Raw genomic sequence first — 13600 nt, 5'->3', positions numbered from 1 at the left:
GAGAACATCCAGGAATTTATGTTGAGGATCCTACACTTCCTTCAGGGAGATCTGTAGCTCCTCTGTAACCCTACGCAACAGGGCCTGGAACTGCTTGCGATCATTGGGGGGTGGGGGCGGGGGGTATGGGTATCGGAGTGACTGCTTCATCCAGAGATGAAGACAGTCTCCATTGGTACCACCAGATCATGCTCATAAACTTGCTCTTCCATGGGGTCAGAGGAAGCTCTGGCTGTCCTCTCGCAGAGGAGGGGTGGACTGACTCTCTCGTGGATCATGTCGACTCTGGAAGATGGTCCAGGTCCCCGGGACTCCAGAACAGACAATAAGAGGGGTCAAATGGGGGTTGTGGAGGTCCCTATGACATGGGGTACCAATGGTTCTGAGGTAGGTAATGAGATGGGCCTTGGTTCCAGACTGGTCTGGGTCCCTTGTCTAGGAAGGTGTGCCCTGGAGGAAGAGATGTCAGTTCCTCGGGTGATTCAGTCTCCCAAGAAAGAAAATGCCGATTCTCAATCCATTGGCCGAACTGACGGTTCCACTGGAGGGAAACTGTACCTGGACAATGGAATGGGAGACAGAGTCCTCGCACAAACTGCATCTCCTGGTGGAGTCAACATCTCCCTCATGAGGGAAGGACCTTATGGTGATGGAGACTGGGGATCAGGGAGACCAAAAATGTTAGATGTAGCGCAAGATTCTGCTTGCCCTGGAATATGAGCCGGCCCGTCTGCCTGAACCAATGGAGCCAGAGGAGTTAGCTTGTGCCATAGTTGGGTGAGGCAGAGCCAGTACTGTTGGTGGTTAGGGCTCTCTATGGTTGCCTTTTGCCAGTGCCATCAGTTCAGGCTTAGTTGGTACCAGAGGCACTGTTGCCGGCAGAGAGTGGTCTGGTGCCAATGGAGCCCTGGGTTTGTGGCCCTTCCTAACATGCCCCCGAGACTGCTCATGCCACGGGCTGAGCAGAAAGACTTGCTTGACTTCGGCAGGGTTCTATCTGGCTGCTTTGAAGTGGATTTAGAGGAGGATTTGCTCTCGTGCTTATGAGAGCACTCCCGGCCCACCCAACAAGACCCCAGCAGGGGGTCTGTAGGAGTTCATTCCCTCGCTCCGAAGTCGGACTTTACGGCAGGAGGCGCACCCCTTGCGGAGTCAGGCCAATGTCTGGGATGTCCCCCAACTGGGGCCTGACTGCAGTCTCAGGACCTTCTCCATTAAGTGATGCTTGAGAGGAAGTTTCTGCTCCTCACAGGTATGACGAGGGAAAGAGCGGCAGATAGCGAACCTTGCTGCAACGGGAACTTCCCCTGAGGAGACTGAGACATGTCTGCCTGTGACAATGGACGCCGCTCAGTGAATGGTGGGACTTTCTATTCCCCCCTTGGCTGGACAAAGACACTCCTTCTGAGATAGTATCAGGGGGTAGCCGTGTTAGTCTGTATCTACAAAAACAACAAGGAGTCTGGTGGCACCTTAAAGACTAACATCTTATACCCTGACACAAACCAGTTAGTACTGCCCCCTGACGTGGCTAATTATCACCCATCACCTTCTACATGTTGGCTTAATTAAAACATTTTTATTACATACTGTTATCCTGAGCTTATATTTTAGGAGGGGTCAGTGTGTTCCTGTTATCCTTGGGGGATGTTTTTGTACCATCCTTGATATCGCTCTGTGTGTAGCACTTCTTAGGAATGTGTATTTCTGCAATATCAGCCCTGTTCTTGCCAGATTCAGTGAGCAGGTCCTGCCTCATACGAGGCCTCTGATACAAGGGCTTATGTCTCAGGCTCTCTTCCTACTACAAGAAGGAACTGGAGAGGCGATTGGTCTGTTTCGCCCTTTATCTCCTGGGTTGGAGGCACAGGACAGCGAGGGCGCATGTGCAGACCATCGGACACTGCTTTCAAGAACTCTGACTCTGGGCACCTGGATACATGCATACCCACAGTGGAACAACATTGGGCCGAGCGCACTTGAAGAATGTATTGTTTTTACAGACCTTTGTAAATGAGAACCTCTGGCTGGTTCAGGGTTTTTAAGTTGATCTAGAGAGATCAGCAGGCCCCACCCAGCCCCCAGCAGGACAGGCTTACCCAGGAGCTCCCAGCACAGTCTGCATTAGTCCCCGCCTTTCTTACCTAAATATGACAGCCAGTCGATCTAGGGGCACAGTGGGGTCTGAAGACAGGCCATTGCTTGGCTCCTGAGACAGCAGCTGGAGAAATAAGCAAAAATCAGCTGAGATTTCAGTGACCCTAAGGAGCTCCGTTCTGAATGGCCATTGCCCCGAGAACACAAAGTAAACTCTGCCTCTTTCACACCTCACAAGAAATGCTCATGCCTCAGCCTCCCGTTGTTCTGGCCAACGCAGAGCAGACGCCTCTTCTGTTCCTAGACAGAGGCAGTAGGCCAGAAGTGGGGAGAATCACGCCATGAGTCTGAAGGGAGAGATCTGAGTGGTGACGAGTCTCAGCTGCAAGGAGAGCCGTACCAGGAAGAGACAAACTGATCAGCTGGCGAGCGTTCCTCTCAAGTTACTAACTTCTGCACATCAACCTGCACACCAGACTTAACTCTGTCTCCCTGTCTGTTGTGGAATCTTTCAGCCCACCTGGCTCCAAAATGGCAGGTCATTTTAGGAACAACATATGGGACCATCCCATGCAATCTTACTTAGCTGCCCCTTCCCTCACTTCCCAGTTTTTACCTTCCTTTAGCCAAGACTCCAAATGAAAAGGCATCATGGACTACTTATACTTCAGGGATCGGTAAGTGGCCTGTGACACCATCATCTCCACTATAGCGGTACAGTCCATAAAGACTACAGATTTCAGCATGCAACGCTCCATCTTGATCACGGCAGAGGCAGCTCAAATCAAGATGAAGCACTGCATGCTGGGAGATCTGACATGTGGAGACTTGCTCCATACTGAAGATGCACGGAAGCTGCAATTGGCTACATTTCATGCACATTGGATACAGCCCTTAGGCTACCAGCAAATTGGCTCATGTATTTGCAGCATTTTCAAGCATTCTGCAAGTCTGGTTCTTACACCGGTTTAAGCTACTATGCTCCTCTCTGAATCAGGTCCTCAGCTGGTGTCAATCTGTGTAGCTGCACTGACTTCAATGAGCTACGGCCGCATATGCCAGTGGAAGTTGTGAGGCGATATTTTCAGATCTTGCTTCACGTTCTCGCCTGTCCCACGTTATTTCCCCATGCTCAGAACAGTAAGTGGCTCAGTGCTATGGAACTGGCAGAACGCTGCAGCCACAGTGGAAGTTTTCTACTGAGCAACACAGAAAATTCCTACCGCAGACCAGCATAACCAATCCAGCGGCAGAGCAAGGCGGAAGTTCTGCAACTGTGATGCCCCAAAGTACCTTTTTCAGCGCCATCACCTGAACGGCACACAACTCGCTGAGGCACTCCGCTATCTTTTCCAAGGGTAGCCGGGCAAGAACCAATGCTGTCCCTGGAACGCAAGAGGAAAAGAATTCAGGGAGGTGGGGTGGAAGTTTAGTCAGTTTCAGACACTAAATGAACAAGTTTCCCCACAGGGACCCGGCTGCTGCAGGTCAACTGAAAATCTCCCTATACACAGCAGGAAAAAAAAGTCTAATATCCACATGTCCTGACTGGACATGAAATTATTACCCCTCAGATAAAACACATTCCTCTGAATATACCACAACTTGGTGCTGCTGCTTCATTTTGATCAGACACTGAGACAGATGTGTGTGATGGAAGAAGAAAGATGCTGGTGTGCTGGAGAAGAGAAGAACCTAGAGGAATGAAAAAACTAGCAACCCCGCTCAAATCACACCTGTAACCTGAAAAGAAAAGCACGATGCACCACTGAGCTTGGAATAGGCACAAAACACATTTCTGTCAACATTCATACCAGTGTAGCAGATAAACCTCTTTCAGAAATTGTATGTCATTATGTAGTAAAATCTCTTTATATTTCAGCCTACTAGCAATAATCCTGGAAAATTACACACTTCTGGAAAAAAAAGTAAAAGCGTGTACTACAGCATTTTAGGCGTCTTACAGTCGGTACACAATCAAAGAACACTTGCATTGCCCCATCACTGCCTATTGCTGTAAGGGCCAGGGGTAACAACAGTATCTTACCCTAAAATGTACTCAGAGCACAAACATAAAACGATATGCAAAATGTGTTAATGCAACACGAAGGATGCAGTCAGGCACTAGTCAGGAAATGCACAAGTGAAGGATGCAACGGCAGCAGTCGTTTTAGCCAAGTGCGACACGTTGCAAGTTTGCCGGCATGTGTTTTACAACGTAAAGCAATACAAGTGCAAGCGGCAATAGGAAACTGATTATTAAACCAGAAAAACATGGACAGCATTACCTCTCTTGGACACGACCAGGTGCGGTGAGAATCTTCACTTTGCCTTTTCCTAACCATGCCATTTAATGGTCTGGTATCAAAATTCATAAGTATTCAAAGTCCCTTGATGCAATGTGGTGGTTTTTTTTGTTTTGTTTTTTTTAAAGAAAACAAAAACCCCCCAGGCAGTGCAAGTGCTAAGATTGCCTGAAACTCTTCAAAAAAAAAAAATGTAGATGCAAGGCCCTACAAATCTTTAACCCAAGTCACGTTACAGATGCACAAGCAATTAAACAGCTAACAACACGCATTGATAAGCAAGTACAGTAAAAGCTGTGTTAGCCAACACTTTACCAACTGGAAAGCTCTATAAACTGGCATTTCTGATCTTACTGAAAGTCTGGTTTATAGTCTGGTTGGTGTGGAGCTGGCAGGCTTGCTTGCTCGGCCCTGCCCCGAACGCCGGCTCTGCAGCTCCCATTGGCCAGGAACCACGGGGTGGTGCCTGTGGGCGGAGGCAGCGCACAGAGCTGCCTAGCCATGCCTCCACCCACAGGCGCCACCCCCGGAGCTCCCATTGGTCATGGTTCCTGGCCAATGGTAGCTCTGGAGTCAGCGCTCAGTGTGCACAAAGCCTCCGCCTAGGAGCAGCAGGGACATGTCGCCGCTTCCGGGGAGCCACCCGAGGTGAGTGCCACTCAGATCAGGCTCCCCGCATCCCCTCCCATGCCCCAACCCCCTGCCTTCCTGCACCCAAACTTGCTCCCAGAGCCCATGCCCCACAGCCCTCCCGCCGATGCCCCAACCCTGAGCCCCCTCCCAACACCCAAACCCACTCCCTCTTAGTTAACTGGAATTGTTTACTTACTGACACCCCTTGTTCCCCCAACATGCCGGATAACAAAGCTTTTACTGTACTTCTGAAAGACAGCTTGCTGCTTGAAGACCTTAATGCAAGTTGGCGGCTACTGACATGCACTGAAGAATGAACATTAAGAACGGCACTAGTGCAAATCAGTCTGTCTCCAGAAGTGCAAAAACTTTGTTTTCCACTCTGCATGAGCAGAAGCCAGTTTCCATGAACTCAGAACCATCATCAAACTAGCTTCAAATGTGGTCCCATCGGTACTTAAGAATATTGTCATGCTACATTTCAATGTTCAGCCAGCCTTCAGAGTCGCTGAATAAAGTGTGGCAATGGGTTTTAAAGCAGAAAACATGTATTTTTCTACTACTTCTTCTTCAGAGCTGAGCATAACTGAACAAATTCTGATCCAACTTTCTTTAAAATAATATATATATTATATATATATAATTATATATATAATATATATATATATATATATATAATTATATATATAAAATATATATATTATATATATATAAAAAAAAATCACCTTTGGGCCAAGAATAGGCATGGAAAATGTCAGGCCCAAAAGTGATTTGGTCAGAGTTCACTGTTATTTGAGAATGTCAACTGTAGCGTGACACTGGGGGCTGTGATACACCCCCTAGGTGACCCTCACAATATCATCGAGTGCGTTTCTGCAGCTAAGCATTACGTCCTGACAGTGGTGAGTAAATACCTTTAAGGAGTCCCACAGCAGCCTCTGGAGACAGCATGAAGGAGTCAAGGGAGCGGGCGATCTCTAGCAGGCCATTAAAGTGCTGAGCCATGTGGTCCCGGCATACTGAGCAGATATTGTGAATAGCTTTGGCGGCAGCCGAGGCCAGTGACTTCTCACAGAGACCTTTCATCAAATAACCCAGCACAGGATCTGAGAAGAGAAGAAACCCACAAGACGGCACTGGATTATACAGATGACTGATAGCTCCATTTGCTGCCTCACTCTGTGTGGCACGCTGGTTTATTTGTCCTGCATTGACCTCGGAGAGGTAACGCTTCCCAGAGGGAAGCCAGCTGGAGTGCAGAAACTGAGCCAGTGTCAACAGCTAGACTCACCCAGGAACTGAGGGTTTCTGTCCACGACTTCGCTCATTTCTCCCACCAGCTCTATGCTGGTGTAGCGGACAGCAGTGTGCACGGATTCGGGGAGGCGCACCACCCCCTCCAGCACCTCCACCAGCGTCGGGTTGTTCTCCCTGGGGACAGAGGACGGCAGTTACTCAGCGTCTGGCGCAGTCAGTCCTATTCCCAAGCAAGAAACCGCTCGTTCCATCGATTCTGCTATCTGAAGGCTGAATGTACCAGATAGATCGAGGAACCCCGTGGCGCTCCCGAGGAGCCTGGATAGAGATTCTGACACACCGCCCTGCAGGGGGCACAGTATCTTTAACAATACTCCGCACTAAAACCGGATTCAGTCCAAGCTTTACAATGGGGATCCAGAGACAGGGGAGAGGACCACCAAGCTCCAGAATACTAGCGGCAAGAAAGAGCAGCAAACTGAAGAAGAGTGAACCGGAAGAGCCATCTGGGAAGAGCCAGGGTTATGGGGCAAGACAGGGAGGAAAACACTCAGCAAGGAGTTCAACAGGCATTCCTAATTAACCCCTAGTAGCCCTCGCACTCAAGATCGTTGTGGGGCTCCTACTTGGAGGGCACACAGGACCCTTCCATCGCCCCCACTCCCTGGGACACAAAGAGCATCTCTAAGATACAAGGAATCCAACTCAGCAGCCCTAGACATCAGCTGTTTTATCCTGCCCTGTTCCATCAGCTATGCCATGAACTAGGGGAAGTGTGCCTCCTGGTGGTACCAGAAGGGAATTCAGCCCTATTGGTGGAGGCGTCTCACTCCAGCAGCGTGCCTGTGTTTTGAGCTGTTAACCAAGTAATCAGGGACCAACAGGAGCCACGGTTGGACATGCCATGTTCAGAGGAACACGGGTCAGTGACCCGGGAATAGACTTGACTTCCCTGTGCAGAAACACAATGCAACAAGATGGTCGAGCTCTCAGAAACCGCCATCATTCTTCTACAGGGGAATGACGTTAGAAAGGGGAAGGGCAGCAGCAGGATGAGTTGTGAGGCTTGGCAGTCTGAGCCAGTGAATCTGCCGGCAACAGACTATCGACCACCACCTCCCTGGCGCACCTGTCCTGTAGAGCCCTGATAGATTTGTTCCGGCAAAACTCGAACACCTTGTCGGGTCAATACTGTTGCCAACGCTTACTTTATTCTCCCCCCCTCGTTTTGTTAGTCCTCTGTGACTCAGTCGTCTGGTGTCCAGACATCCCGGACAACCAGACAACAGAGTGCGCCAGCCTCCAGCGACTGGAGCAGTCACGGAATTCCTAGCCCCTTCCCTTCCCCTCTACCAGTGGCCTTCCGGCTCCTGGGGCCGCTGTCAGCAGGGGATGCCCCAATATCACTTTACAGACTTGGGATACGAGCTGCAATTGAATCAGTACTTTACAAAGCCGTTCCCTGCCCTGAAGAGCTCCGCGCCTTCCACAAGCCAGACAGTAACATTGGGAGGGGTTTGAGGAGCAGAGGGCATTGGCGGATGGCACAGGGGGCAGTGGCTGAGGGAACATTAAGGAGTGGGGCTGGGAAAGAGACCAGAGAATGGGGAGAATGAAGGCAGAGGCCGGGTGATGCATGGCCCTGACAGGACACAAGGAGGGAGTCCATCACCGAGGTATCTGGGGCTCGTCACTTACGTTTCACATCAGCAGTAATACACATCTCGACTGAGGAGTCCTGTAGCACACTAAAGGTCTCTGCAGGAGCTCGCAGGACCTGCGTTTTTAGCGGGTAAACCCTACTCGCTGCTTAGGGGGCCAGCGTCTCAAGCGCTACAGACAAGAGCAACTCGGAGCTGCTCAGGATATTTTCAGCCGTCCCTGAATCTTGGCAACTGGTACTCCTGGGGGAATTCTGCACCCCTGTGGGGGCACCGAATTCAGACCTTCCGCAGATTTCTTGGCTCCCCCACAGAAAAATGAGGGAGCAAAGAAATCTGTGGGGAACACACAGCCCTTCCAGGGCAGCCCGGGCAGCAGAGCAGATCACCCTGGGGGGAGGAGGGAGGCTGGGCGTGCGTGCACTGTTAAGGGGGTGGGGTTGGGCGCGTGCCTGTACGAACCAGTGAGAGAGACTCACTTTGTCCCTCTCGCTCGCCGGTGCTGTGTCCTGGGCTGGGAGGCGTAGGGCTGGGTGAAGCAGGCTCTGTCCCTGAGGCAGAGCAGAAATGTAACAACTAAGCAGGCAGGCTGCTAATGTTCCCATCGTTAGTGAATTGTTCCTAGTCCTAGTCAATTCAGGCTCCTTTCCCTTGCCAGCGTGGTGCAAAGGAGCCTTATTGTAAATGATGCTAAGGGAATCCTCAGCTAGGAAGAGCCATGTGCTTTCTCGATTTTTTTCCCCTCTATGCCAGAGTGGCACAATGGGATTAGATTACAGCTCAGGATCTATTTCACTTCTCCATTAAAAAAAAAATGCAGGCCAATGATTAGCAAAACGTGTGAAAGTCTGAGCAATTTCCAGTGACAGTCTGCTTTACAGAACACCAAACAGCAAACTAAAAGTCATGTGATTGAAATGGAAATCCAGGATTAGAACTGGACTGCAGGGTCTTGGTTACCAAGTGTTTGTAACTTAACTTTCACGCGTTCAGGAAATGCTGAACGGTTCTTGTGATTTTTTTTCTGTACGGTCGTTTAAATAAATTACCAAAAGAAATGAAACCGGGGTGACTATATTGCATTATTTGGACAAATAAAATATGCAGAACTGTGGCTGTTTTGGTGCAGAATTCCCCCAGGAGTAAACTGGTCAGCTGCAGCCAGGGCCCCGAAAACAAACGGGAAAAGCCCCTACGCTCATCTTCCCAGACGCCGGCAGGGCCTGATACTCACTGGTCAACGCTCTTGGCTATAGAGGCCATGATGAAGAGAACAGCTTCCGTCACCTCCCAGGGAGGGTTCCCGTCCTTCAAGGTAGCATAAAGCTGTGGGGAGAGAGAGAGTCAGTCACACAGGAGGATTAAGAAAGCCGGGGCAGCAGCAGGGTAGCACCGCTCCTCGGGAAGTGGCAGAACTTACCTGTTTGCATCCTCCTAAACCACTTTCCCAGCGCTCTCTGGAGCCTGGTTCTGCACCAAGGCTGATCTATTTCTCACGGTCAGCGCCGCGGTCTGAGGAGGCCTGAAGCGTGCTGAGGTCTGTGACGAGACCCACTCAGCGATCTCACCCCGCCACCAAGAACCAGCTTTTATCACACAGCTGGGAGTGACTGCAGCGTCCTCGCTGCTGAATGCCCGGAGGGGCAGCGCAGCATTGCTTCAGCCAGCAGAGAGGAAAGGGGCCTGAGAGATGGCCTGTGGGGCCCAGCCAGACCATACAGTGGTGAACGTATGAGATCTCCTTCATTTTGTCAAGGGGGGAGAGTACGTGCTCCACTGGGAGCTGGAGCGGGCTCTGAACTAACAGCGAGTGGTAGGGGATGTGGCAACCCAGGAGCTGACTCTGGCCAGCATGGTGGAGGTGAGCAGCCAACCCCGCCACAAGGAGAAGACATGGGATCTCAGGGTAACAATCCATTCATAGAATATGGACATTACATCATCCTGTGGCACCTTAAAGACTAACAGATTTATTTGGGCATAAGCTTTCGTGAGTAAAAACCTCACTTCTTCGGATGCACTATTTGGGCATAAGCTTTCGTGAGTAAAAACCTCACTTCTTCAGATGCACTTTGGTGCATCCGAAGAAGTGAGGTTTTTACTCACGAAAGCTTATGCCCAAATAAATCTGTTAGTCTTTAAGGTGCCACCAGACTCCTTGTTGTTTTTGTAGATACAGACTAACACGGCTACCCCCTGATACTTGACATCATCCTGTGCGCGTGAAGCCGTGCTAAACACGCTGAAGGTAACGGAATCCCCTCCGAGGCAACTTATCCGGAGCCGCGGCGGCATCACTAGGGGCTCACCTGGGCAAAACATTCCACCGATCCAACCAGGAAGATCAAGTCCTTCACCAGGTCCGAGACCCTCATCCGGAACTCCCCGAAGTCGTCTGTCTCCTCCGGGACACCCTCCTAGCAGAGATTTAGGGTTGGAGGAATTGGGGTTACAGCAGCCAAAGGGGACTTCCAGATCCTAATTCACCCACAGAGCAAGGGAAGGGCCAGACAAGCTATTACATTAAGCCACCCTAAACCATGTGATCCTCTTCGCCATCTCGGGCAAAGGGGATTTCAAGGGATGGAAAGCAGGAGCACCAACATTATGTCAAGCGATGCCCCGCTGCATCACCGGCCCACTCCACACATCCTGCGTTAACAGGCCGGATCCTCTCCCCATCCTGAGCTCCGCAAATGGAGCTCTCAGACCAATGCAAAGTCTCCAGGAGGTGGGGGAATATAGCCGGGGATGGCACAAAGTATTCCAAGCCGCTCAGGGCTCCTTCAAGAAGGGAGACAGTGACCAGAGGGGAGGACGGTCAGGTGAACGTCCTCAGCCTGCAATTCCAAACACTGGACACAAGGATGGCAAAAGCAAAAATGAGACCTGCCAGCCACGCCCCCATCACACACTTGCCCACCCGAGATTCATTCAAGGGCAGCACGGCCGCCAGACCTCTCTGCTGGAACACAAGCTGGCTTGCTGAAGGGAGGGGATGTCAGATTAGGCTCTCTAAGTATATGGCAGTTTTCGTTACCGCCCAACGCCCTCATCTCCATCCCTAACCGCAGAGCCGTTAGTTACCTGCCTGGCTCCTTACTGACAATCAGCGCGTGGGGAAGGTGAACTGCATTTCACCAGCCCCCGCCATACCCACAGCAGCCTACTGGAACAGGGGAGGAAACAGAAGAGAGCGGAACGCAGCCTTACGTGGTCTGGGTCAAGCTGACAGTGTCTGGCCAGAGCATGCAGGAGCCTCTGGATGTAGGCTTTGAAGATGCTGTGTATGACTGCATCGTCCGTTTTGTACAGATGCTCCCCCAGTCTGTACCAGAAGTTAAAGGAAATTTCGACCACCTGTTGGGAGAGGAAAAACAGCCATTCGTCATTTTCACAGACAGGATTTTGCCCCCATCCTCCTAGTGCGGAAAGTCGGTCAGAAGGCTGCCTAGATCGCAGCAGAGAAGCTCCACGCTGACACCTGCAGCCTCAACAAAGCCATGAGCAGCTCCTTCGGCTTCACAAACCTGCGTTTTTTGCTTGTTGTTTAAGCAGTTGATTTAAAAATCAAACCAGTCAGTGCCGGGGCAGGGTTTGGATGAGTGACCCTGCAGATAACAGTGAAGATGTCCCCACGCTGGGTGTACTCTGGCCTAGGGAGCCATCCCCGAGGAAAAGAGTAATTCAGCCTCCTGGCTTCAGACCTCTGCAGATACTGCTAGTGTGTCCTGCAGCACTGCATAGAGTTCACTAGGAGCTCAGTTGAAGTCATCAGCTCATTTCATGTAGGTCAAACATCTGTCAAACAGTAACTTCCATCCCCTCCTCGCTCAGGCATGATTCACACCAATAACCATGGAAAGAGAATGTGACTCGCATCCCAAGGCCTGGTCCACACACAGGAGCTGCATCTAGTGAAAGCGCTGCACCCTGAGTGTGGACACAGTTGTATGAGTAGACGCATGCTTTATGTCGGTATAACCGTGTCCATACTAGGGGCAGCGTCAGTATAATTATCAGCCAAAAAAAGGCACCCTCCAACTGACCGTTATCCTGGTACCCAGTCTGTGTGCAGATACGGCCGAAGGGACTACTGTGCGTTTCAAAACCCGCACCTCTAGAGGTTAACGGCACCCTAGCCTACTTAAAACCCAGTCAGCCCAGTTTCAACTTTTCTACGTGAAGTGACTAATTTTAAAGGCTTGACTCTTCCATCAGTAAAGTTCTACATGCCAAATAAAGTGACGTGCGTCTAGGTAGTTCTGAAACCAGGGCTGGCTGGTGACCATGTATTAGTGCAACATGTAACGAGCACCAATCTGTAAATCGGTGCCTCTGGATGGGAGCACATTTCCTGAACACAGATCTGAATAGAAGAGGCACAGCAAATCCAACTAGGGAGCGGTCAGCAAGATTTTAGCTAATCAAACTGTCCCAGGGGATATCCCAAGAGTGGGAGATCGGGGGAAATGAAGGGGAAAACCCACATCTTACGTGTGATATTTTGCTATTCTGAGTGTCAGGTGGTGTGCAGAAATGTGCCGGGGGGAAGTGAGGGGAGAGGAGATCGCTCATCTGATTTGGGTGGAAATGCAAGAAATCGCCGCTACCTCGTAAGCCTCAGAGAAAATTTAGCTACGTGGAACATTGAAAAAAAAACCCAAAAACCCAACCCATGACTGTTACAAGGGCTAGTCTTATGGGTGAGCAACTGCCCAGGGTGCCGTGGTGAGTGAGGCAGGCCTGGGGTGTGAGGCCACAGAAGGGAGCTTGGGGCAATGGGTCAGGGAGCAGGCAGCACAGCTGGGGGCAAAGGAAGTGGGGAGCCCAGGGAGGCAGCAGGGGGCACCAAAATACAAGTTCACCTAGGAATCCATTTTCCCTAAGGCTGACCCTGACTGACTGTTGCACAGAGGAGATGCAGGAAGCAAGATACAGCTCCTAGCACATGAGAGGTTTAAAATGCTTTCAAGCAAACGGACAAGGGACTTTCCCGTACCTCTTCCATCGGGAGAGGCTGCCTCGGGGCTGTCTATCCCATCACGGACGAGTTAAACAATACCTTTTGCACCACAAATTCGGAGCAAGGCTTTCAAGGCCACTAGGGAATGGGATCTGAAACCTGCCCACGCTTGCTAGGCTATAAAGAAAAGCTTTCTGCAGATCTGACTGAGAAAGAAGAGCGAGTAACCCACTGAATCCTACCTCATACTGTGGATGGCCTGCACAGATCAGCAACAACTCCAGCGTGCGCAGGTCCCCCAGCCCATGGCCTGGCGTACAAACAATTTTATCCAGAAACGTCTCGCAGAGTTCAGTGAAGACGCGGCAGTAATTGAGAACCCTGTGGAAGGAAGTGAAGCAAGTCATGTTTCGCATGCAAATACCCAGTGATATCGCACACACAGGGAGAAAGTGTCTCCTACTTATGTACAGCATTAGCCTCCTGAAGCTAACATGAACTAAGCCAGGGGTTCTCAAACTGGGGGTCGCGACCCCTCGGGGGGGTCACGAGGTTATTATATGGGGGGTCGCGAACTGTCAGCCTCCACCCCAAACCCCGCTTCACTTCCAGCATTTAGAATGGTGTTAAATATATAAAAATGTGTTTTTAATTTAGAAGGAGGGGTCGCACTCAGAGGC

At 50.7% G+C, this 13600-nt stretch overlaps 1 protein-coding gene across 4 annotated transcripts in view; it reads right to left on the bottom strand.

Moving 5' to 3' along the window:
• TNPO3 (transportin 3) overlaps nucleotides 1-13600 on the bottom strand; it is an 83362-nt gene that overhangs the window by 16924 nt on the left and 52838 nt on the right. For 2 of the 4 annotated variants that reach the window (XM_065551741.1, XM_005281295.5), the window contains exons 7-15: nucleotides 13163-13301; nucleotides 11168-11314; nucleotides 10264-10371; nucleotides 9189-9280; nucleotides 8434-8505; nucleotides 6328-6467; nucleotides 5951-6142; nucleotides 3391-3482; nucleotides 2145-2221 (exon numbers count right to left, since the gene is read on the bottom strand). In XM_065551741.1, coding sequence (XP_065407813.1) covers nucleotides 2145-2221; nucleotides 3391-3482; nucleotides 5951-6142; nucleotides 6328-6467; nucleotides 8434-8505; nucleotides 9189-9280; nucleotides 10264-10371; nucleotides 11168-11314; nucleotides 13163-13301 — 1059 coding nt within the window. The remainder of the gene's footprint in view (nucleotides 1-2144; nucleotides 2222-3390; nucleotides 3483-5950; nucleotides 6143-6327; nucleotides 6468-8433; nucleotides 8506-9188; nucleotides 9281-10263; nucleotides 10372-11167; nucleotides 11315-13162; nucleotides 13302-13600) is intronic. The other 2 variants (XM_065551744.1, XM_005281296.5) reach the window with 1 other exon arrangement.

This window comes from Chrysemys picta, chromosome 1, assembly GCF_011386835.1.
Source record: "Chrysemys picta bellii isolate R12L10 chromosome 1, ASM1138683v2, whole genome shotgun sequence".
Taxonomy (NCBI): Eukaryota; Metazoa; Chordata; order Testudines; family Emydidae; genus Chrysemys; species Chrysemys picta.
The sequence above is the reverse complement of the archived record's forward strand: the minus strand, read 5'-3'. Positions and strand labels throughout refer to the sequence as shown.